Genomic DNA, 26,308 nt, shown 5'->3' with positions numbered 1-26,308 from the left:
AGTTAATAACTAACTCAAGTTGAAAACAGGAAAGAAAAAGGAAGAACTTTGAAAAATATCTTAAACCCTCTGCTGAATTCACCTGTAGGCTTAATTTCAAAAGCATTGGTATAGAGATTTCAAATTACATTTTAATCGAGTAAAAAGTAATTTCAGCTTATTTTTGAAATAATTTTGGTGTTTTATTTGACACAGTGCTACATGCTTGCTTTGTTCAAGAATTGTGCAGTCAGAAGGCAAAAAGGAACTCAGCCAAGACATTGTGCTATGATGAATTTTTCTCTCTTTCCATCTCCAATTTAAATGAAAAATGTCCCTACAGTTCTGTAATATTTTTAATCATTGGAGGCCTGTCCAGTATATTTACTTCCCATGAGAGAGCTTAAATAGTCAGTGATTTCATCAGCAAAGAGACAAAAAGGCACCAAGTAGTATATGTGCTGGACCAAAACAAACATTTCACTTAAAAATAATGTGCCTTATTTGACCACTTAATGATATATGTAGCCTGACTTCTCCCATATTAAAAGGAACCTATTTTACTTGTGTGGTAGGTGCATGAAGGCTCTCGGATATATAGAACTTTTGGGGCCCTAGAGTCCAGAGGAAGATTGCAAGGAGAGACCTTGCCCACTCCCTTAATTGCAATCATGAGAAAACCTGGAGAAAAACTCGCCTCCTCCTTACAGTTCACCCCTTCCTGTTGGAACTTGAACGGAGATAGATAAAAAAATTCTGGCAGTGTACATGTCAAACTGTTAACAGTGGTTGCCCTTGGAGGGTGGGAATGAGGAAAGAAAGACATACATTTCTCTTGTTATTTATTGAAAAGGCCATTTATGATTAAAAAACAAATTTAGTTTATAGTCATAGTGCTCAGCTTTTGGTTTTCTCAGCTTATGCAATTTACTGTATTCAACTTGATATTTTTTGATAAGACGTTTTAATTTACTGAAAATTATCAATATTAATATTGCTTTTTCTGGTTTTCCTGGCTCCTCCCTTTGAGGTTGAGAAAATTGAAGCTCGGGTTCTCCCTATTTCACACACCCTCTAAGGCAACAGCTGGATTCATGTTCCATGTCCTCCTGTGGGTTTCAGTGTTCACATAGCCTGTGTGTTCCTCACTGATGCTTCTGTGAAGTTTTTGTGGTGTTTGTTTTTCTGTATTATGTAGGATTTTGGTTTTTTTCAGTAAGAGTGTTGGTCTAGGCACCTAGTCAGCTATTCTGCTGGGAATGAACCTCCCATCATTTTTGAAGCATAATATACACTTTGTACATTACATAGTTTCTATCAGAGCTATGAAATGGTATCATAACCAATAGCACTTTTATGGCATTCACTAGACTAGCCCTCCCTTCACCAAATACTAACCTTAGAGTTTTAGCATGCATTTTGTTTGATGAGTTTTTTTTTGCAAAATGCAGATAAATACTTGATAGTTTTTCCTATGTTAAAATTAGGATGGTATGAATCTGTGGTGTGGAACTGGGTGGGGCTGTGACTGCCCATTAAGCTATGTATTAGCACAAATTCAAATTGACTTTTTGAGTAGAATTTCAGCTCTCCTGCATGTGTGACTTTCCCTATCACACTTATTCAAGCTAAAGTTGGATGGTTTCACACTTGTGTCCTCATTAGGTAACCTAATGTTCATAAGGCCCACCTCTCCTGTCCTCAGTGCAGCCTTATCCTTTAACTGGCTTAAAATAACAATAAAAACTGTTTTCTAGGAACTTGTCAGGAGGGTATAAATGAATCCTTGTTGCTTTTTATTATCCCTAAAAAATTCTAAAAGAAACCAGTCTTTATGGTTTGTCTAAAGAGTAACCCATTCTACTGAAATAAAATCTAAATCCCAAATGAAGTCAGAGAGCTGATACCTGGATTAAATTGACCTTCCCATAGAAGGACTCTGCTAAACTACCCTCTGGGGTGATGCCATTGACTCATGAGTAACAGCCCATGAAACAACATCTCTGTGTTTCCTTAAGAGATGTTGAGGATGCTCTTCATTACCTAAGCATAGGGTTTCTTCTCTGTGAACTCCCAAGGATGAATTTCCTTCTGAGATTTCCAAGAGCAATTTAGATATAGACACTATGAATTCAGGGCCTGATCGTGTCTCCCTTTCTTCTTTGGCTGATGGAAAGCTTAGCGTCTCAAGGTCCTCCCTGTCAAATATATACAACTTCATGAATATATTTTTGTTTACCAGTCTCATTGCAGGTTTGAATTTACTTTACTATCCTTACTTTTCCTTTAACTTACATATTTTTGCCATATTAAATGCATATTTTAAAAACCATTTTGAATATTTTTTGGAACAAGGTGGGTATATACAAAATCATTTGATTATTGTTTCAAATAATGCAAATCAGTGAATAACCATGTTTCAGGAATGAAATTACACAATTACATATTTACTTTTGGTTATTCAAAATCTGGAACATTAGATTTCAGTACAATTTCTGTCTCTAGACCCAAAGGAACAAATATGCAAAGACAGTGGAGACCGCTATTATGATTTCTGAGAGAGACTGCAGCCTGTTCCCTCATTTGTTTGGACAGGAAAATTTTCAAAAGTAAAATCACTCTCTTTAAATATTGTGTAGATTTCAGTAATCTGATAAATGAGCTATTTATTCATTGTCTCTCTGGTACCCAACAGTGGATTATCCATAGCAACAATCCTTTTCAAACTTAATGAGACCGACTCTGTATTTATTAGGGAAATAATACCACCAGGTTAAACAAACTGACTGTTGGTTCTGTGTATTTACTCTCTTTCAAAGAGATCTGCCAAACCTTCAGTGTGTTCCATGTCGTAGATCATTAGGGAAGCTGAATTGGATATGACTCTATGATTCTGAATATGCCATTTTTGTGGTGTGTTTAGAGTCAAATAATAAAGATGATGAGCAAATAAAGCTTTAGACATAAAGTACTATTTTGTGCATTGAAAATAGGGCCAAATTCTTCTCCGTACAGTAGAAATCAGAGATATATTATGATAAATATTACCACTCCCAGTCTATAGAGGATAAATAGAATACTTAATATTGGCCCAGGAAAACATATTTCAGTTTTTCTTTACGCTAGAAATTACATTGACGTGGACTCTATAAGAAAGACTGTGCCTCAGAAAAAAGGTAGTTTCAGAATTGCAGAGATTTTCAGAACAGATTCTTTTTAAAGACTTTGAATTGCTGTTGAAATGTAAATTAAACCTGCAATCTTTTCATGTCAGTTGTTGAGAAATGAAGTAGTATTTAAAAACACAAAATGTTAGAGTTCATGTAATCCAATATCCTTATTTTATAGCCATGAATGCTTTTAGAAATTGCTAAAAAACTCTAGTGTCTCTCATCTCAAATGTCCTTGTACTATATAAAAAAAACAAACAACCAAAACTTGTTAAGCTTCCATCCTACAAAGTATGCTAATGGGAATATAATAAACTTTTGCAAGGGTAGATTGATTAATAATTCCATTTGGTTTTTGTCTTTTTATATACAGTAGAAAAGAGCACATTTTTTTCTTTATTAGATTTTTAAATGTAGATTAGTAGTGAGGCTCTGCATTTATGAATTGGTTGAACCTGTTTTGATGAAATCTGCTATGTTAAATATCTATTTTTTCTTAGATAAAATTTTTTGTAGTTTTAATATTTAAATTATTTCTTTTTCTTTATGCTCACAGATTCTGGAACTTTTCAAAGCCTGACCCTCTTCTTGAAACAGTGGAACATCATACAGAATTTACTTGCGGTTTAGATTTAAGTCTTCAGAGTCCTACTCAGGTAATGGATCAATCTCCTCATGTTTTTTCTACCCATACAGTTTACAAATACCTCTACATGTGGCATGTGTTGCTTTTATGAGCAAGAGTCTTGCCTTTAGGGCAGGGCAAAGTATGTTTACTTAATAAACCTGATCTTTTTTTGCTGTATAAACTTGAGCATTTGAAATACTAGGGAAGAAGAGGTATCCAGAAACTTGGCATACCCCTCTCCTTTTGAGAGATTGACTTGTCTGAGAGGAAAAGGAAACTTCCCCAAAAGTATTGTGCTTAACATTGTAGACCTCTTCCAATGGGTAACAAAAGAAGAATGGAATGAGGAAGGATTGTCGCCAGAGGTTGGTGGGAGTCAAGAGTGTGTGGTCCTGGATTCAGCTGTCCCGCTAAGCATTTGAGATGACGGGCAGGTCATTTCCCTGTCAGGACTGTCACCCTCATCTCCACACCCCACGATGGAAGAGAGGCTTTACATGAAGAACAAAGTAGAGGAGAGTGGCAACTGTTTTAATTACTAAAGTTCATATTTCCCCCCTTTTTTTCTCTTGAGGACTTCAGAGTCAATATTTTAGATTTTAAATATTCTTCAGGTTTTTTAAAAAAGCAGTTTCAGTTTTGAAAATTGTAAAGTCAGGTCAGAAACACTGGACTATGTTGAGTGATAAGATACTTTATAATACAGACTATGTGAAAACACCAACATATCAATAGAACAAAGTAATATGTGAAAATTCTACAGTAGGACTAAGAGGTTATACATTTATGATAAATTTTAGAAGTTAGACAAAAAACAAATTACATTTCTCAATACTGTATTCTTAAGTTTAAGTGAATACATGGGTTTCTTATTATTTTAGGAGTTCAAGACAATTCTGAGTTTAAAATATTTTCATTAGACATTAGAATATTCTCATTAACATTAGAATAATTGTTTGAAAATGACTTAACAGCATCTAAGAAGAGAACAAATTGAAATAGTGAGGGGTGAAATGGCATTATCTTTAATGTGTATACAATGAGCTTTAAATGTACTAGTTCTTTTTCTGAGAAAAACATTTATTATAGATGATTTTTTAATAAAATAATTATACCCATTTACTATCCCAGTTTAAAAAAGTTGTAATGTACCTATTGAAATATGGCAATACCCAAAAAATGACCCTAAATAGATATCTTCCTTCTCGTATATTTCTATTAACCCATCTCTGTGATCCCCAGACTGTGGCCTGAGGCAACACATGTGCCTCCGTGACACATGGCAGTTCCTCACCCAGGTCTTGGAGAGAGCCAAATGTCGAATTAGTGTTTTCACTTTCTTCAGATAAGTACCTCGAAGTGTAATTCCTGGATCATATAGTAGTTCTATTTTTAATTTTCTGAGGAATCGCCAGTATTTTTTTCCATAGTGGCTACACCAATTTGCATTCCCACCACCAGTGTATAAAGGTTCCCTTTTCTCCACATCCTCACCAACGCTTATTATTATTATTATTATTTGGCTGCGTTGGGTCTTCGTTGCTGTGCGCGGGCTTTCTCTAGTTTTGGTGAGCGGGGGCTACACTTTGTTGCGGTGCATGGGCTTCTCTTTGCAGTGGCTTCTCTTGTTGCGGAGCATGGGCTGTAGGCGCACAGGCTTCAGTATTGTGGCACGCAGGCCCTAGAACATGTGGGCTTCAGTAGTTGTGCCACATGGGCTCAGTAGTTGTGACTCGTGGGCTCTAGAGCGCAAGCTCAGTAGTTGTGGTGCACGGGCTTAGTTGCTCCGTGGCATGTGGAATCTTCCCAGACCAGGGATCGGACCCGAGTACCCTGAATTGGCAGGTGGATTCTTAACCACTGCGCCACCAGGGAAGTCCTAGAGTTAATTTTTGTGTATGGTGTAAGATAGTGGTCCAGTTTCATTCTTTTGCACGTGGCTGTCCAGTGATTTGTGTTTTTAAATGTCATTCTGGCTGTTGTGGGAGAATAGACCATAGGTATGATTGGAAGCAGGGAAGTCATATTGGAGTATCTTGGAGTAATCAGGCAAAAGACAATGGTGACTTAAAATCTAAGAGATGTAGAGATGGAAAGATTCAGAATAAATTGCTGGATGTTTCATATGGATCAACTTAATAGTTTGGAGATAGTGATTGTAGGATTTGCTGCTGGATTGGAAGTAGGCTATGAGAAAAACAGAAGAATCAATTTGGATTTGGATCTGAAAAACAAGGTGAGATAGGGGAAGAGGAAGGAACTTCAAATAGGAACAATCAAGAGTTGTGTTTCAAATGTCTCCTGTTAGACATTCAAATGGAGATAGGCAGTTTGATAGAGGCTGTCCACCTCAGGGAAGAGTTTAGGGCTAGAGACACAAATATGGGAATTTTTAGCATATAAAGGGCTTTAAAAGTTTGGGGGCAGAGTGAAATTATCTGGAGAGAATATGTGGAAGAAGAGGCTCAGAAAAAGCTAGAAGCCTGAAAGAAGAGAAATCCAGCAAAGGGGATTGAGAAGGAATGACTGGTGAGGTAGAAGAAAAACTATAAAAGTATGGTATCTTTGAAGTTCAAAGAAAATAGTAGTTCAAGGAGGAGAAAATCACACATGCTGCTGGTGGGAATATAAAATGTTGCCATCACTTTGGAAAAGTTTGACAGTTTCTTAAAAAGTTAAATGTAAATTTACCATACACCTCAGCAATTACACTCTTAGATATATACTCAAAAGAAATGAAAATATATGTCCACATAAAGACTTGTATGTGAATGTTCATAGCCAGAAAGTAGAAGTAATCCAAACGTCCATCAACTGGTGAATGAATAAACGAAATGTGGTATACCAATGCTACAACATGGATGAATCTCCAAAGTATTATGCTAAGTGAAAGAAGCCAGATACAAAAGACTACATATTGTATAATTTTGTTTATATAAAATGTCCAGAAAATGCAAATCTATAAAGATAGAAAGGAGATTAGTGGTTACTTGGGGAAGGAGCTGAGAATGGGAATTATCTGCAGATGAACACAAAGGGTCTTTAGGGAGTGATGGAAATGTTCTAAAACTGGATTGTGGTAATAGTTATACAGCTGTGTAATGATACTAAAAATCATTGAATTGTACACTTAAAATGGGTGAATTTTATGGTATTTAATTTATATTGGGTTGGCCAAAAAGTTCGTTTGGGTTTTTCCATAAGTTGTTTCTGAAAAACCTGAATGAACTTTTTGGCCAACCCAATACCTCGGTGAAGCTGTTTAAAAAAAGAGAGATAGAATGGGAAAAGTTCTGATTTTTCCTAAGATGTAAAAAGATGAAAATCTTTTCACTGTAAAAATAAGAAAAAAGGCAGATAAACTATAAAATCAGAACTTTGTGAACCCATCAGAGAGCTGAGGTGTCAGGGAAAAGAAGTAGCCTGAAATCCAAAGAGAGACAGACCCCTTCCTCTAAGGAGAGATGGGACACTAGGACTATTTTACCTGTGACAAAGCACAGGAAGAAGACACAGCTGCTATACGAAAGGGATATAGTGGAAAAAGTGAACAACTTTTTGTTGTGTGAACAAATGAGGGATTTCAGCAGAGAGATGAAAATATAAGAAAGAATCAAATGAAAATAGAAAAAATTTAGAAGTACAGTACAAGGGATGCAGTCCTTCAATATACTTATCAGTAAATTTAGAGATAGGTCACTAGAAACTACCCAAGCTGAAACAATAGGAGAAAACAAGAATGAGGGAAGTAAAAGAGAACAGAACATCCAGGAACTATGGGAAAATATCAGATTGGAGTCCAGAAGGAAGGAGAGAATAGGGAAGAAGTATTTAAAGAAAATTTTCCAGGGAATTCCCTGGCGGTCCAGTGGTTAGGACTCAGTGATTTCACTGCTGTGACCCGGGTTCAGTCCCTGGTTGGGGAACTAAGATCCTGCAAGCTGCGTGGCATGGCCAAAAAAAAAAAGAAAATTTTCCAAAATAGTAAAAGTTGTGAAACCACAGATCCAAGAAGTCCAGAGAAACCCAAGCAGGATTTAAACAAAGAATCAAAACATCAAGGCATACCCATATTCAAACTGCTAAAAAACAAAGATAAGGAGAAAATTTTAAAGGCAGACAGAGGAAAAAAGAAACATATCCAGAAGACTAGAGATAAGAATTACAGCAGACTTCTTGTCGTAAATCATATAGGCCAGAAGATGATGAAATGTCTTTTTAAAGTACTGAATGAAAAACCTGTAAACCCATAATTCTATACCCAGTGAAAGTACCATTTGAATATAAAGAGAAAATAAGGAAATTTTCAGACAAAGGAAAGCTGAGAGCACATCTCTGCTGTAAGAAATGTTAAAGGAAGTTCTGTGCAGAGAAATAAGCCCAGACCAAAACGTGAAACTATGGAAAGAGAGAAAAGGAGGGAGGGAGGGAGGGAGGAAGGAAGGAAGGAAGGGAGGGAGGGAGGGAGGAAGGGAGGGAGGAGGGAAGGGAGGGAAGGAAGAAGGAAGGAGAGAAAGGGAAGGAAAATGAAAGGAAGGGAAGGAAGGGAGGGAAAGAAGGAGAGAGAAAAAAAACCTCTGGAAATGGCAAAAATGAAGTAAATGTACAAGACACTTTTTAAGTTAATTTTATCACTCTGAAAAATAATTAACTGCCTAAAGCAAAAGTAGTATTGTATTCAATACATTTGTGTACAATATATTGTAAGGTTTTTAATATATGCAAAAGTAAAATGTAGGACAATAATAGAACAAGGGAAGAGAGGGAGGAGTTAGAAGTATACTGTTGTAAAGGCATTACTACATGTGAAGTGCTATAATACTATTTGAAGGTAGATTGTGATAAATTCAAGATGTATATTGTAAACCCTATGGTAACCTCTAAGAAATTTTTAAAAAAGAGCTATCATTAATAAGCCAGTGGTGGAGATGATTATTTTAAAAATCAATTACTTCAACATAATAAAAGCCACATAGAAAAATCCTTAGCCAACATCATACTCATTGGTGAAAGACTGAAAGCGTTTTCTTTAAGATCAGGGATAAGACAAGGATGTTCACTTCTACCACTTCTATTCAACATAATATTGGAAGTCCTAGCCAGAGCAATTAGTCGAGGAAAAGAAATAAAAGGCGTCTAAATTGGAAAGAAAGAAGTAAAATTATATCTTTTCTCAGATGACATGATCTTATATGTGGAAACCTTTGAATCCAACCATTTCAACAATTATATTAAATGTAAATGGTCTAAACACCGAAATTAAAAGACATTAAAAGTGATAGATATGTGAGGGACTTTGAGAAGACTAGGTCAAGATTTAGTGACCTATCAGATTTGGGGTTTGAAGAAGAGGTTTTCTGACTCCAAGTTCTAGGATTTGGTTACTTTCTGTATAACATTTTCAGTGATTAGTTTATCCTGTTCTTCTCCATTTTATTTATACTGTGTCTTGGACTTTAAACTTTCCTTTCAAACTAAGATCATGATCCCAACCAATATGTTTTTTTAAAAAAGCATATCTAACATTAACACATTTTAACCCAAACATTTATTTTTATTATTAATGTATAGTTTTACCAAGTAACATTAAACTCCTTTCTAGGGGAAATAAGAATCAAGTTCTTAGTGCATATCCCTATATTTTTCTCACTTATTTTATCTCAGTTGTCTATTGCTATATAACAAACTCCCCCAGAATTTAGTGGCTTAAACAACCGTTTTCTCTGCTCACAGTTCTGTGAGTCAACAATTTGGGCTGAGCTCAGCCAAGCAGTTCCTCTGTTGGTGTCTCATGTGGCTCCAGTCATCTGGTGGCTTAACCAGGACTGGGTGGTCTAAGATGGCCTCGCATAGATGTGTAGGGTGTAGCACTGGTTGTCTTCTGATCCATGTGTCTCTAGATAAGTCCAGGTTTCTTCACCTAACAGTTGTAGCTTTCCAGGAGGGTGAGAGCAAAAGCTGCAAGGTGTCTTCAGGACTAGACTTTGAAGTTACACAACATTCCTTCTGTGGCAAAGCAAGTTACAAGGCCAGCTCAGATTCAGAGAGTGACAGAGAGACTCCACCTCTTGTTGGGAGTAGCTGCAAAGAATTTGTAGCCATTTAAAATCTACCACATTAACCTTTTGTTGGTATAGTTGGTAGTTTAAGTTATTTTTAACATATAATATTTATCCTTTATTCTCACAAATATGTATTCAAGTTTACTGGTTGCATGTTAATTTAATTTCACTCTTTGTTCATAGTTTATTCTCTTAGAAAGTATCTTTCTCTCACCTCTTAGAAAGTACCTTTCCATCTGCTTTCAAAAACTTGTCATCTCTTGTGGTGATCTTAAGAGCTGTGAGACTTTGCTGATGTTACTTTTGGGCTCCCGTGTCTTAATATATTCCCTGTCTTAAAAGAGATTTTTCTTGTATTTATAATTTTATATTTATAATTTTCTTTTTAGCTTCTCCATTCTTAGAGATCTGAAAAATGAGATCCAAAGACATTCTTGTATTATAACCTTCTTTCTTTTTGACAGAGTGTAAGATCTTGTCTTTAAAGGTTTAAAACTTGACAAATAAGTGTCTGGGGTCATTCTTTAAGGATAATTGCTGAGAAATACTCTGTGCCCTCTTGTTAACCAGGCTGAAATCATCTTTCACTTCAGAAAATTTTTCTTTGAATTTTTTCCCTCTGATCTTGATTTGTATAGTCCTGGCATTTTCTCTTTTCTTTCTTATCCTTATTATCTCTATATTGGAAACCTTTTTTTCTGTTTTTAGGCTTATGATTCTAGACCTGTAATATGTCCATTTGTATAATTGGGATTTTCTGTATTAATGTATTTTTAGAATCCCTGACTTTGTGCTCTGCAGTATCAACTCTGCTCTTTTGAATGCTCATGGATATTTAGTTTAGTATGTATAAGCTGGGTACAGGTTTATATATCATTACACATTCCTTTTGGAAGATAGTTATTTCTCTTTTAAATCCCCTTTAAAGTAGGCATTATTAGTTCATTCCAAGACATCTCATCTATGTGTTTAATAAATTTATCTTTTTTCCCCATGATGAAATTGGGAAATTATATTTAGAAGAAAGAAAAAAGATTACCCATGGTTTTGCCACTGTAGAAAGAATCTCTATTATACCATATTAACTTGTTTCTTTTCAGCCCTTTTTAAGGAATTTTTATTTGAAGTGTAACACCCATATTGGAAAATGCACATATTTTAAGTGTGCAACTCAGTAAGTTATCAAGAAGTAACTATACCTGTGTAACTACCATTTAGGTTAAGTATGGAACACACACTACCAGCATCCCAAAAAGCCCACTCATGTTTCCTCCCAAATCTTACACCCCTTTCTCCTTCGCAAAGATAAGTACTCTCCTTTTCATTTTGTTTCAGTGGAAGATGCTTAGATTTGTTTCTGATTTAAACTAGTTCTGTAGGTGTGTTTTTAAAAGTATATTTGACTTTATTGATGTTTTAGCAAAAAAAATTAGCAATATGTGTGTGTGTGTATATGTATATATATATGTGTGTATATATATATATATATATATATATATACACACACATATATATATACATATACACACACATATATATACATATAGAATCATTATGCTGTATACCTGGAACTGATGTAATATGGCAGTTCTATCTCAATTAAAATAAAATAATAAAGAAACAACAAAAATTTTAGGGTATCATTTAAAAATTCAGCTCATGTTTTGATTCAAATCCCTATTCCCACAATCTTAGATATCAGGTTTAAAGGTTGACAGTGGATAAAATATTTTAAAATTCTCGGTATGAGGTTGGAAAATCAGATTTTGAAGATGGCTAGCATTATTGGTAGTTAGGATATATGTGTCCTGTTCACCTTTAATCTGAGGTGATATTTTCTGCATCTGTTGCAGACTAGCTTTAGAGTTGAAAAGAACACGTGCCAGAAGCACCCAGTGTCCTCAGGCATTAGTCTCTGTTGTTTCCTCTTTGATGCCTTCATAATTGTGCAATTTTTAGCTTAAAACTGTATAACAAATGCTTGTTTTCCCCCAGCCATAAAACCTTCCCCAGGCCCAGCTCCGTAGGATCTTGGTGTAACCCTGTGTCTACTGCCCCCTGCACTGCATGAACTGCCCTTGCAGTGAGAGCTTCTGAAATTGTTGACGCCTTAGCCTCTGCTGCCTCTGGGCTCCCATTCCTGAATCAGTCATTTACTCTCTTATTCATTTTTCTTTCTCTAGACTATAGAGCATTACTTCTTAAAAAACAGCAGACTTGACACACAACAAGTTACTTTTCAAAAAAACTTCATTTGGGCTCTTGGTCCTACTCAGCTTACCTCTGAAGTCTTTTTGATTTTGTAACCCACTCTTCACAATGTCGTTCCTCAACCTTCTGCAGTATCATTAACACTCCGGACATTTGTCCTTACCTCCTATCTTATTGTTAAAATAGACAAGAATGAATATCTTCTTCCAGCTCTATCACCTCAAAATATTTATGTTCCATCTCTCTTTTTCCCCTTTCCATTAGGTTCCTAATTTTCTCATTGGCTTCTTCATCCAGGTCAATAATCCACCAGTTTTTGTTTTGTTTTGTTTTTTTGTTTTTAAGACCATCAGTCAGTTCTTTTCTCTATTTTCAAAACTCACTTGATCCCACTGTCTTACCTCCCTACCAGTAAATTCAGTTTCTCATCTAGTATTAGACATCGAGAATTAGTAGTTTACCTGTTGCTTTTAGTTTCTCAAAGTCAACACTCTTTTAAGTCCCTGTATCTGTCTTCCTTTCATCATTCAATTGAAGTTAAGCCCCAAAAGGTCACTAGTAAAAGCTCCTGAAAACCAAGTTAGCCTTTTCTCAGACTTTTTTTAGCTATATAATGTTAATTTTTTTAAAAGAAAAATCTTCTCCTCCTATTGCTTTAATGCTAACCACGCTAAGCAGTTTTCCTTACCTGTTTGCTAAATATCTCCATCTCTTAGGCCAGTTTCTTCCTTACCATCCTTCCAAAAGCAGATATTCTCCAATATACAAGTCTTAGTCCTCTAACTTTTATGCATCTTCTTCTTGAAGCTGGCGTCTAATTATATGTTAGTGATGCTTGACCCATTTATCCGATTGCCTTTACTGTGTGATCTCAATAGATGTTATTATATACTTATCCTTCAGTGTTCCTAACGTGGTCAATTGATTGCATGATGGGGCCAGACTAGAGACCTGGGAAACCATCCTAGTTTTCTTGTTTCTCTTTGCATCCCTAAATTCAAATGGGCATCAAGCTTATGAATTTTTCCTCACCAATATCTCTGAAATGTGGACCATACTATTCTAGCTCCACTGCCTTAGATAAGCATTTATTAGTATCTCTGCCATGGATGACTGCAGTAATCTCCTAACTGGTCTCTAAGCTCTTTCCATCATTCCACTGATTTCTCAGCACTGCTTACGGGGAGAGCTCTCCATAATGCAAGTCTGATTTTGTTAGTCCTTGACCTGAAATATATCAATGGCCCCATTAAAGGCAGCAACAAGATGAGGTTTGCCACCCTTATTACTGTTAATCAACATGGTTCTAAAAATTGTAGCCAATTAGTAATAGGAGAAAACAAAATGGAATATAAATATTTTTAAAAGGTAGAAAATTGTATCATTATTTGTACTTCATACTATTGTCAAATGTTATAATCCAAGAACATCAACTTTAAACCTATTAAAAATAATAAGTGTTCAATAAGAAGATCAATTAAAATATACAAAAATGAATACCATGTGGATACCAGTAATCATCAGTTAGAAAATAAAATGGCAAAAATTACTTTTACATGGCAACAACTATGTGTGTGTATGTATGATACAAAGAAAAATAAAAATTCTAAAATGTGCAGGACTCTAGATAAAGATAATTATATGCCTTCACTAAGGGACTTTTTAAAAAGACTAGAATAAATGAACAGACATATCATGTTCTTGCAACAGAACACGTTTTTTTTTTTCTTACGGCTGTCATTTTTTTTAGGCCTTTCTCATCTTATAAAGATATTACGTTTGCCTCCTAACAGGCCTTTCTCTTTTTGGAATGCATGGTCAGTCACTCCTGTGATTGCTCTTTAACTAGTCTGACCATTAACTTTCTGCCATACTGGTTACATACCAGTTTTAATTTACAAATCGACATAGTTAAATTGTCATCCTCATCATGTCCTCTCAGAAACCTTTCAAGAGGCAGCTTATTACCTCCATAGTAGAGTCTGAACTGTTAATCCTACTTTCAAGACTCAATATAATCTATGTTGCTTTTTAATTTTATTTCTCAACCATCCTATGGAATCTCCCTATTTCATACCAATTGTATTTTATTATTTGTGATCTCCATGTGTTTGCCACTTTTCCCCTCACCGTCCTCCACTTCTGCCTGGGCAAAGTATTTCTGCCTTTCCAAGTCCTGGACAAGGTCTTCTATTCCTTCTCTCCTTTCTCTTTTTTTTCTTCAGTAGATATTCGAGTCAAATTTTGAAAAAGCAGCCCAGACATTATGTTGCAATGTATTAAATAACGGGCTAAAGAAAATATGTCTTATTTACTCATCCAGCTTCCGGAAGGAAGTGACTACAGAGAAGAACGTGGTTTATTATGTTAATCAGTATGGAGTTTAAGTAAAAGTAAGGAAAGTGTTGACTAATATAATAAAAAAAGGTCTTTTCATTCATTCATTCATTCAACATTTATTTAGTACATACATATCAGGGAGTTTGCATAAATTCACTATGTAACTCCTGACACATGGCTGGTTTGCGTTTTGATCTCAGATTGAAGGAAACTTAGAGGACATAGGGATGAAATGTACTGCATTGGGTGCTTGCAGGTTAAGAAATAAATTTTCTACTTGAATATCCTTGGGCAGAAGATGTAGAGACTGGAGGCTCCTACCCTGTGGTGTCCACATGCACAGTCACCGCAAGGGGAGAGGGTCACACAAGATAGGCCTTGGCAGCCAGCCTTCAAGAAACCCTAGACGGGAGTCAGACAGGAGCCAGAAAAAAGCCTCTCAAAAGATTAAGAGTTTCATCAGAGGACTTATAATGCAATTTAGTTACCTTTAAGCTAGAACTTTCAGTTTTTCATTTATTCTTTTTTTGTTGTTGAAGTATAGTTGATTTACAATATTGTGTTAGTTTCAGGTGTATAGCATAGTGGTTCAGTAGTTTGGCAGATTATATTCCATTACAGGTTATTTTAAGATAATGGGTATAATTCCCTGTGCTGTACAGTATGTCCTTGTTGTTTATCTGTTTGATATGTAGTAGTAGCTTGTATCTGTTAATCCCATACTCCAAATTTGTCCCTCCTCTCTTCCTTCTTCCCTTTGGTAACCATAAGTTGGTTTTCTATATCTGTGAGTCTGTTTCTATTTTGCATGTATACCCATTTGTAGTATTTTTTAGTTTCCACATGTAACTGATATCCTATGGTATTTTCTTTCTCTGGTCTTCATTTATTCTTATTTATTCCACTGCCTAGAACACTTTCCTTCTCTCCATTGTATCCCTGCCCCACAAACAAAGGCTCTCTGGCTTAGGCATACTTCTTTAAGCCACAGCTTAGATAATATGTCCTCCTGAAAGCATCCACTTTCCTCAGATTTGGTTATAGTGATCCTTTTCCTATTTCTACTAGACCCTGTCATTCTTCTATCATTGTTCATATCACTCTGCACTGTAGGTGTCTATTTACTTATTCATCTCTCTGCTGGACTCCAGATCTGTGGGGACAGAGACGAGGACCATCTTGTTTACTGTAATATCTCCAGCACACTTCTGACACAGAAGAGGTGCTCAGCAAATATTTGTTGAATAAATGGATGAATATAAGTATATATGTATATGTGAATTATATTTTAGATAGCTTCGTAGTGCAGAGGAGTATTTTACTAACAGCTCCTGGGACATAAAAGAAAGCTCCCTATGAAACCTCTAATTAATACAGGCAGACCTCGGAGATATCGCGGGTACGGTTCCAGACCACCACAATAAAGCGAATATCTCAATAAAGTGAGTCACACAAATTTTTTGGTTTCCTGGCGCATATAAAAGTTATGTTTACCCTCTATTGTAGTCTGTTAAGTGTGCAATAGCATTAGCTCTAAAAAAAAGTACATACATTAATTTTAAAAATACTGCATTGCTAAAAAATGCTAACCATCATCTGTGCCTTCAGTGAGTTGTAATCTTTTTGCTGGTGGAGGGTCTTATCTCAATGGTGACGGCTGCTGAAGGCTGGGGTGGCCGTGACAATTTCGTAAATAAGACAGCAGTGAAATTTGCCGTATTGATTGACTCTTCCTTTCACAAACAACTTCTTATACTATGTAATGCTGTTGGATAGCATTTTTACCCTCAGTAGAACTTCTTTCAAAATTGGAGTCAATCCTTTTAAACCCTGCTGCTGCTTTGTCAACTAAGTTTATATAATATTCTAAATCCTTTGTTGTCATTTCAGCAGTCTTCACAGCATCTTCAACCAGGAATAGATTCCATCTCAAGAAATCACTTTCTTTGCTCATCCATAAGAAGCAACTCCTCATCCATTAAAGTTTTATCATGAAATTGCAGCAGTTCATTCAATTGAATCACAATTCAATCAGGCTCCACTTCTAATTCTAGTTCTCTTGCTGTTTCCACCACATCTGCAGTTACTTCCTCCACTGAAGTCTTCAACCCCTCAAAGTCATCCATGAGGGCTGGAATCAGCTTCTTCCACACTCCTGTTCTTATTGATAGTTTGACCTTTCCCCATGAGTCATGGATGTTCTTAATGGCCTCTGGAATGGTGAATCCTTTCCAGAATGTTTTCAGTTGACTTTGCCCAGATCTATCAGAAGAGTCACTATCTATGGTAGCCTTATGAAACGTTTTTCCTAAATAATAAGACTTAAAAGTCGAAATTACTCTTTGGTCCATGAGCTGAAGAATGGATGTTGTGTTAGCAGGCATGAAAACAACATTAATCTAATTGTACATCTCCATCAAAGCTCTTGGGTGACCAAAGTGCATTGCCAATGAGCAGTAATATTTTGAAAGGAATCTTTTTTCTGAGTAGTAGTTTTCAACAGTGGGCTTAAAATATTCAGCAAACCATTTTGTAAGCCGAGGTGCTGTCATCCAGGCTTTGTTGTTCCATTTCTGGAGAACAGGCAGAGTCAATTTAACGTAATTCTTAAGGGCCCTAGGATTTTCAGTATGGTAAATGAGCATTGGCTTCAACTTAAAGTCACCAGCTACATTAGCCCCAGATGAGAGAGTCAGTCTGTCCTTTGAAGCTTTGAAGCCAGGTATTGACTTCTCCTCTTGAGCTATAAAAGTCCAAGATGGCATCTTCTTCCAAAAGTAGCCTGTTTAGTAGTCTAAACATTGGGAATCTGTTGTTTAGTGTAGCCACCTCATTATCTTAGTTTGATCTTCTGGATTAACTTGCTGTAGCTTCTGTAGCAGCACCCTCTGCTTCAACTTTTATGTCATAGAGAGGGCTTCTTTCCTTAAACCTCATGAACCAACCTCTGCTCCTCCAAATTTTTCTTCTGTAGCTTCCTCACCACTTTCATTTCTTCTTAGAATTGAAGAGAGTTAGGGCCTTGCTCTGGATTCGGCTTTGGCTTAAGGGAATGTTGTGACTGGTTTGATCTTCTATCCAGACCACTAAAACTTTCTCCATGTCAGCAATAAAGCTGTTTCACTTCCTTATCATTCGTGTGCTCACTGGAGTAGCACTTTTAATTTCCTTCAAGAACTCTTTTTTTTGCATTCACAACTTGGCTAACTGGTGAAAGAGGCCTGGGTTTTGGCCTGTCTTGGCTTTTGACATGCCTTCCTCACTAAGCTTAATCATTTCTAGCTTTTGGTTTAAAGTTAGAGACATGCAACTTTTCCTTTCACTTGGACACTTAGAGGCCATTGTAGGGTTGTTAATTGACCTGTCTTAGGAGTAGAGAGGCCTGAGGAGAGGGAGCGAGACGGGGCAAACGGCCAGTTGGTGGAGCAGTCAGAGCACAAACGACATTTTTTGATGAAGTTTGTTGTCTCGTATGGGCACAGCTGTGGCACCCCAAAACAATTACAATAGGAATGTCAAAGATCACTGATCACAGATGGCCATAACAAATATAGTAATAATGAAAACACTTGAAACATTGCAAGAATTACCAAAATGTGACACAGACACAAAGTGAGCAAATGTTAGAAAAATGGTGTCAGTAGACTTGACTGATGCAGGGTTGCCACCTTCAATTTATACAAAACATAGTATCTTTGTAGTACAATAAAGCGAGTCATGATAAGATGAGGTATACCTGTATTCATGGTGCTCAGAAATTCCATTTATCCCCCAAATCCTATAAAACTTTTTGCCTTTACCCAGATCTCTGACCTCACACCTGATTAGGTGCTCGTTACCATGTTTGAGGCTCTACTCAAGAAAATCTTTGGAGGAGGAAAATCACTGCTCATACATGGATTCACTCATTCATTCATTTATTCAACAAACATTTATTAAAGGTTTATTATATACAAAACACAAGGAATACAGATTTGCTCAAGATATGTAATCACTGACTCAAAAGATCCTGTTCAGGTTTAGTTGTACAAAAGTGTTTACATCCATATGTGAATGTTGTTAGAAAACAGAAGCTATATTGCCCAGAATACTGTCACTTTCTTCTTAGTTGTCATAAAGCATAGAGCCTAATTTATTGTGCAAGTGTGGTAATGTGCTCAGCTCTGATGCCTGAAAGATTTTGCTCCATTTGTTCCCTTTAGAACAGATTTTTTAAAAATCTGTATTTCCTTAATTTGGCCCTGTGGGTTTTAGCCCATTTAGAACTCACCAGGGTACAAATCTCAAATAAAATGAGTAAAATAAAAATATTGTTCTTAACCATAGTTTAAATGGGTAATAAAATTTTCTAATGCGTTTAAGTAGAAATTCTGGATACTTGCTTACGTATCAATAGAATAAGATCAGGAAGCTACATAAACTTTTGGTTAAGAACGCTTCAGGTAGGACTAGTGTTTTTCTTTAAAGATAGTTCAGTCATTTTTCTTCTTTCTTAGTCCTCCTCCCAATTCACAGTCTTCCTACCACATATCAACCTACCAGATTTGAAGCTTAGATTCTAAATAAAAATGTGAAAATATGGCACAAGGTGTTTTCCATTGTATTAGTGGCAAATTAACCTCTTCTTTCTCCTCAAGAAAGGAAGAGAAATTTTCCTTTAGAAGATTATTTGAATAATGCTAAATTTCTTTTTAGTCAACAACAAAAAATTCCTGCACATAAAGTACTCCCAAAGAACTCCAGGTTAGTGCACAGGACAAAAGTCCTGTTAATTGATATACAGTCAGCCTTCTGTACCCATGGGTTCCCCATCCACACATTTAACCAACTGCGGATTGAATATTAGGGGAAAAAATTCCAGAAAGTTCCAAAGAACAAAACTTGATTTGCCACACACTGTCAACTATTTATGTAGCATTTACATTGTATTTACAACTATATACATTGCATTTACATTGTATTAGACATTATAAGTAATCTAGAGATGATTTAAAAGTATATGGAAGAATGTATATAGGTTACATGCAAACACTACAGCATTTTATATAAGGGGCTATAGCATCCATGGATTTTGGTGTGTGTTGGGGTCCTGGAACCAGTCCCCTACAGATACTAAGGGAGGACTGTATATCAGGGGTTCTGTATTAGAGGTTCTCATTTCTGGCTGCATATTAGAATCTTCCCTACGTATTTATAATACTCAGCTGGAGAATGCTCTGGATTAACTTTTGGAGGGCCAGGGGTTGAGACTCTGAAGGAAATGATTGATTTTCTCTCCCCTCCCCTCCCCTCAAAATGTACATACCCACAAAATGTTGCATTGTGGACTTTCTGAATCCCATCTGTGGACCTTGGTTTAAAGACCCCAGGCTGTAGATCAGCCCTAGGTGATAGCAATGAAGCTGCTCCCAGGACCACACCTTGAGGACCAGTGCTATGAGGATGGCAGTCATCTGTCTTACCAAGCCCTCCAGGTGATTCTAATGCACGCCAAAGCTTGAGAACTACTGCCCAATAGAAATGCCTCTAGGAAACTACAGTTTAATAGTATGCTTTTGTCTTAATTGAGGGTTGGGATGTTTATTTTAAAAACAGCCATGTGAAGAATGACTTGTATCTCTTGTAAATCCACTCTTTTGGTATTTAATGCTTTTTGTAGTGGAGGTATATTATTATATATTTCTCTTATAGTCAAGTTCTAGAAAAAACTTTATCTCCCCTGATGAACTGGTAAATTTATTATGCTATTTGCTTATCTTACATTATTGTTTGCATTTGTCAGCTTTGCTGTCAGAAGGTGGAGATAGAGCTCAGTTTCATACCCCATTTTAGCAGTTATTCTTAGCCTCTTTTTCCTAGTATAATTATCAGCCCCTTATCCCCATTTCATGTGTGTTCTTTTAATGAAATGGCTTTTCTTTGGCCATGTTAAAGGATAATTTTCAAAATGGCAGTCATGGCTCTCATACAAATATAGCATGAACATGTGTCAAAGACCTTATGTAACTTGTGAAGGATTTTACAACTAGCTCAAAGGAGCCTAAGAAAAAACACATATAGGCAATTGCTGAATGTGAAAATGAATTTACTAATAGGTGCAGAACTGGTCAGTATCTATAAGGCAGTAACATTTAATGATTAGAATCATCTCTTGGGAGACCGGATGAGGCATCGGTTGCATCTCCACAGGACAACCTTCATTTGCAATTTTAATGGCTGAGAATCATTTGATTACTATCAGTTTTCTATAACTTTAGAGTTGTAAAATAATCCAGTCAAAGACATTGGAAGGCATAGACCCCTATAGAATCAGGTAACCCTGTGGGGCTCTAGGACAATGCCAGCATTCTGCTGAAAGAACACCTAGCAATCTTTTTGCTGATTGCAATCTTTCACAGTTTTTCTTGACAACAAGGTAAGGAGCAAAGAAATGAGTCCTCATATAGGAGACTGAAATGGAGAAAGAGGATCTTCGGTAGATGAGAAAGGAGATATGCTGTTATCGTCTTCTCATTCTCTATGCTGAGTCTGGCCTTGAAGGAGTCTTCATGGCAGGAGTGCATTCCCGGGGATGGGAGGGAAAGATGGCTCGTTGTAGAGAAGCAGGATGGGACCTGGGAAAGATCCCTTGCTGTGTTTGGCAAGCTAAAACAATGAGTGGATCTCATCCAGTAAAGCAGATTTTTTATCATCATGTCATCTGCTTGTTTATTTTTTGGTCTTTTTGTTAACCCTTATTTTTAGCAAAGTCTTTTTTTTTTTTTTTTTTTAATGTCTTTTAGGCTGGCCTCGGATAGGTAGTATGGGAAATTAAGAAAAAGCCCCATGTTTACCCTAAGTTATAGAATGCCTTTAAGGCCATTGGAGTGGTGATGGTAATTAACGAGCGCCCCCTAACCCCAGACCCACAGCGACCACACGGTCACCTTTCTTTACCAGGAAGTCTCTACAGTGCCTTCCTTAGAGAATCTGGAGCTGCATTGTTAGTTTACTAAAGTGCTTCTTACCTTATTATTATTTTTTTAATTGTTAGCTTTTTAAAACTTATAACACTAGATGGGGTTTAATTAATTAGTTAATGGAGAAATAGTGTTTGCATTAATTTGAGTCAGTCTATTCATAATTCTGTATCATTGCAGTTTTAGGTCTTTCTCATATTACCAATTAATGTAGTGTAGAATTATGAACATTTGCTGATTCAGTGGCCTTGACATCTGTTAGTTATAAGTTCTGAGTAATTAAGAAGCTGGATTGAAGGGTGCTAAATAGGGATTCAGAAAGGTAATTTATGGATACCTTATATTAGAAGCTTAAGTCTCATTTCTCTGATTCTCTTCTCCATAATAGTTGACACTTAACATGCAGAAAGGCCCAGCACTTGGAAAAAAATATACATAGATGAGACGGATAAATTTATGTAATGATCTTTTTTTTTTTTTTTTTTAAATAGAAAGTCTTTATTTATTTATTTATTTATTTATGGCTGTGTTTGGGTCTTCGTTTCTGTGCGAGGGCTTTCTCTAGTTGTGGCAAGTGGGGGCCATCTCTTCATCGCGGTGCGCGGGCTTCTCACTATCACAGCCTCTCTTGTTGCGGAGCACAGGCTCCAGACGCGCAGGCTCAGTAATTGTGGCTCACGGGCCCAGTTGCTCCGTGGTATGTGGGATCTTCCCAGACCAGGGCTCGAACCCGTGTGCCCTGCATTGGCAGGCAGATTCTCAACCACTGCGCCACCAGGGAAGCCCTATGTAATGATCTTTGTATTCCGTGGTATAAAAATTTACAATTGCAGGATTAGGCAGATGATGAGTGTCAGTTGGCCTTTTGTGAGGTACTGTTTTCAGTGGACAGACTCAACAGATTTAGGTTCTGGTTCCAACTCTGCTGCTCTAGTGTGGTTATGAGAAAAAGTTAATCTCTGCAGTCTTAATCTATAAAATACATTCTTTGAGCTAATCTTCCTTGAGTCATTGTTATGACATGGACCATGACATGGTCCATGCCCTCAAAGAGCTGAAGACATATGCGTCAATAAATAAGCACAGCTGATTATTATAGGTACAATGAATGACTTCACAGAGGAGGTAATGCTTAAACGGATTCTTCCCAAAAGAGGTGTCATCTCCAGGCAAAACAAGGTGAGGGGCAGAGGGAAAGGGAAGGAGAAAGAGGTTATTCAGGGGAGGGGATCAGTGAGAGGATAAGAGCACAGAGGCATGAACAAGATGCCAGGATTTGAGTGTGTGAGCCTGGTGCAGTGAGAGTAAAAGAAGTGGGTAGCAGCCAAATCTTGAAGAGTCTGGTTTTTAATGCTTAAATTAAAAAAGTTTGACTAAAAGGTCTCTAATGCTTTCTCTAGCTTGGATTCTGATCTGAGGTATTGTTAATGGATGATAAGGAGTTAGTATGTTCTGATTAATCTGAGCAGTTCCTGTGTTCTATAGTGACAGCCAGGTAATTAGATGGACCAGGACTGTGAGTTCCCTTATATAACTTTCATCCTTTGCAACCATTAAAGGACGGGAAATACAGTGCAAATAACTTGGGTCAAATCCCTCTCCTGCTACTTCATCTTTCATGTTACTATCTACATTTTTCATTTCTTCTTCTTATTTTATTGTGGAAAATCTCAAACGTATAAAAAGCAAACAGTAGGATAAGGCACTTCCATTATCCAGCTTCAACAATTATCAGCATTCTTGTTTTGTTTATTCCTCTACTCATGTCCCACTCCTCATTCATTATTATTATTATTGCTATTATTGTTGTTGTCATTATTATTCTTACTATTTCTAGGTATCATTTACATACAGTGAAATGTACAAATCTTAGATATAGGTTTTTGACAGATACACTTGTGTAATCTATATCCCATCTCAATACAAAACATTTGCAAAACATTTCCAAAATTCCCTTGTACCCCTTTCCAGACTTTCCCTGGCCCCATCCCTCCCTCCAGCTGAAAAGACAAAACAAACCAAAGGCCTAATTTTTTTTTTCATCTTAGATTAGTTTTACCTGTTTTAGAACTTACATGATGGAATCTCCTGGATGTACTCTTTCGTTTCTGGCTTCTTTCACTCCACTTATTATCTGTGAGATTCATCCACGTTGTCGTGCCCATCAGTAGTTCCCTCCATTGTGTTGCTTAGCAACATTCTGTTGCATGAATTTACTACAATTTGTTACCCATTCTTTTGTCTGTCTTTTGGTTGTTTCCAATTATGCAGTATTGTGAATGAAGTTGCTGTGTACATCCTTGCATACATTGCTTTGTGAAAATGTTTTCATTTCTGTTGGAAACCCCTCTAGGAATGGAATCACTAGGTATATGTTTAACTTTATAAGGAATGGGCAGTTTTCCAAAGAGTGGTTATACCAGCAAGGTATGAGAGTTGGAGCTGCTCTGCATCCCTGCTAACATATGATATTGTCTATCTAAAATTAAAATTTTAGCCATTCTCATGAGTAAGTAGTGGTATCTCATGGTGGTTTTTATTTGCATTTCCTTGATGCCTAATGATGGTGAATATTTTTATGTGCTTATTGGTCATTCATATATTTTTTTTATCTGTTAATACAAAATTTTTTAATTTGTGTTGTCTTTTTATTATTGAATTATAGTTGTTCTTTATATATTCTGGTTGCCAGATATATGTTTTGTGAACATTTTCTCCCACTCTGTGTTTTGCTTATTCGGTTTCTTAGCAGTGTCTTTTGATGAGCAAAAGTTTTATTTTTCATTGAGTCTAAGTTATCTAATTTTTATGGTTATTGCTTCCTGTTTAAGAAATCTTTACTTACCTTCAGATTGAGACTATATTCTCCTGTGTTTTCTTCTAAAAGCTTAATACCATTGGCTTTTATATTTCAGTCTGTGGGCCATCCATCTCAAATGAACTTTTGTTTATGGTGTGAAGTTGGGGTTGAATTCATTTTTTTCCATGTGGACATCCAGTTCTAGCATCATTTGTGGAAAAGGCTTTTCTTTCCCTGTTGGATTGTTTTGGTACATTTGTTGAAAAGCAGCTGTCCAAGTGTGGGGTCTCTTCCTGAGTATGTTCTGTTCCTTTGACCTACTTGTATATCCTTATTCCAGTATTGCATTGTCTTGATTACTGTAGTTTTATGATAAGTCTTGAGTCAGACAGTGTAAGTAGTATAACTTTGTTGTTCTTTGTCAAGATTTTTGTGGTTATTTTAGGTCCTCTGCCTTTCTACTTAAACTTTAAAAGTCACTTTCTCCATTTCTATTAAAAAGCCTGCTGGGATTATGAATTATTTATAAATTATTTGGGGGGAGAATTAACTTCTTAAATACTGAACCCATGAACATGGTATATTTTCCATTTATTTGGGCCTTCTTTCATTTCTCTCAGCCGTGTTTTAGTGTGGACATTTTGCATATCTTTTGTTAAATGTGTTACTAAGTATTTTGTTATTTGATGCTATTGTAAATGAATTTTTTGATTGTAATTTAAAAATTTTTTCGTGCTAGTATACAGACATATGATTGATTTTATATAGTAATCTTATACCCTGAGACATTGCTACACTCACCAAATTTTTAACACACAGTTCCTGAGCACCATGAACTATCTTCCCTTCATGTTTTTATGTGACTTTTTGGACTTGAATGTCCGTATCTCCCATGTCTGCCCCTAAAGAGGGCCAGTGTGAATGCCACGGCATTTGTGAAATCTTCTGACACTGCCCCAGTTGGATTCAAAGAGTTCCTCTCCCGAGACTCTCTATTAGAGCACTTTCCACTTCTGGTTTTGAATGAGCCATTCTTTGAAGGCAAGAGCTATACTTTACCTCCTTTTTTATCCCCACAATAGCTAGTATGGTGCCTTGGTTCACAGTTTAGGAATGTATCTTTTCAGCATTTATCTCAGGACCTATAGGGAATTATGTAGCTCTGGCAGGAAATCCTTACAGGCAACTTCAATCAATTGGAACCAATCCCTGAAGTGTATCTTAAAAAGGGAAAATAGACCTTTTTTCAAAAACGTGTCCCTGTGTACTTCCTATTTAAAGAGATGTTCCCTGGTGGATGATCTACTTACACTCTAAAAGACTTAGGCTTTTCTGCCAGTTTTGAACATTTGTAGATTATGTTTCCTTTTTGTTTTCAGGTGGCTGACTGTGCTTGGGATGAAACAATAAAGATATATGATCCTATTTGTCTTACCATGCCTGCTTGAGATAAACTACTCCATTCAGAAACAAAGGATATGACTGAAGAACTGCTTAGCAGGAAATAAATGATTGATAACATAGAGTTTATGTTTTTATATACTATTCAGATTTCAAAATTTAAAAATTTATTCTGGAATCAGTTTTGAGGGAGCTGATAAAGACTTTGGCTCACTATTTAAGCCTGGTACATAAGCCATATTTCTTAAAATCCTAAGGAATATTGAAGTTATGGTATATCTTGTAGTATCTATTAAAATATAACCTTTCTAGTATAAAATGGATTAAATATGAGAGATCTATAGATTATATTGATAGTGATATATTTCATTTTTAATTCGATATTTTTGATGAAAATATAATCACTGCTGTTGATAAAAATCACAATAAACTGCATCCCTTGATCATTTATGATTTTATGACACCCCCAACAAGGTTACTTTTTCTAATATGGTATATATGTATAACACTATATAATATAGATATATCTGTGGTTCAGTAACAGGGCTCTAATAATCACTGATTTATTCCGCAGTTATTTATTGAGCATCTACTGTGTGCTTGATACACGGAATGAATGAGATTCTTTCAAGGACTGGTGTCTGTCATGCTTTAAGAACATGGATTCAGAGAGTTAAGAGCTTACATATATTTTACATTTATTCAAATATTTTTAGATATTATACCCATGACCCTATGTCTCTCTTCCTATTTCTCTA

At 36.2% G+C, this 26,308-nt stretch overlaps 1 protein-coding gene across 1 annotated transcript in view; it reads left to right on the top strand.

Moving 5' to 3' along the window:
- Positions 1-25,674, top strand: part of PEX7 (peroxisomal biogenesis factor 7) — an 87,324-nt gene extending 61,650 nt beyond the window's left edge. Inside the window, exons 9-10 of the mRNA XM_057528095.1 lie at positions 3,706-3,805; positions 25,529-25,674. Coding sequence (XP_057384078.1) covers positions 3,706-3,805; positions 25,529-25,597 — 169 coding nt within the window. The 3' untranslated portion in view covers positions 25,598-25,674. The remainder of the gene's footprint in view (positions 1-3,705; positions 3,806-25,528) is intronic.
- The last annotated feature ends 634 nt before the right edge of the window (positions 25,675-26,308 follow it).

Source organism: Balaenoptera acutorostrata, chromosome 14 (assembly GCF_949987535.1).
Source record: "Balaenoptera acutorostrata chromosome 14, mBalAcu1.1, whole genome shotgun sequence".
Lineage (NCBI taxonomy): Eukaryota > Metazoa > Chordata > Mammalia > Artiodactyla > Balaenopteridae > Balaenoptera > Balaenoptera acutorostrata.
Note: the sequence above shows the minus strand (reverse complement) of the source record. Positions and strands in the feature narration are given on the sequence as shown.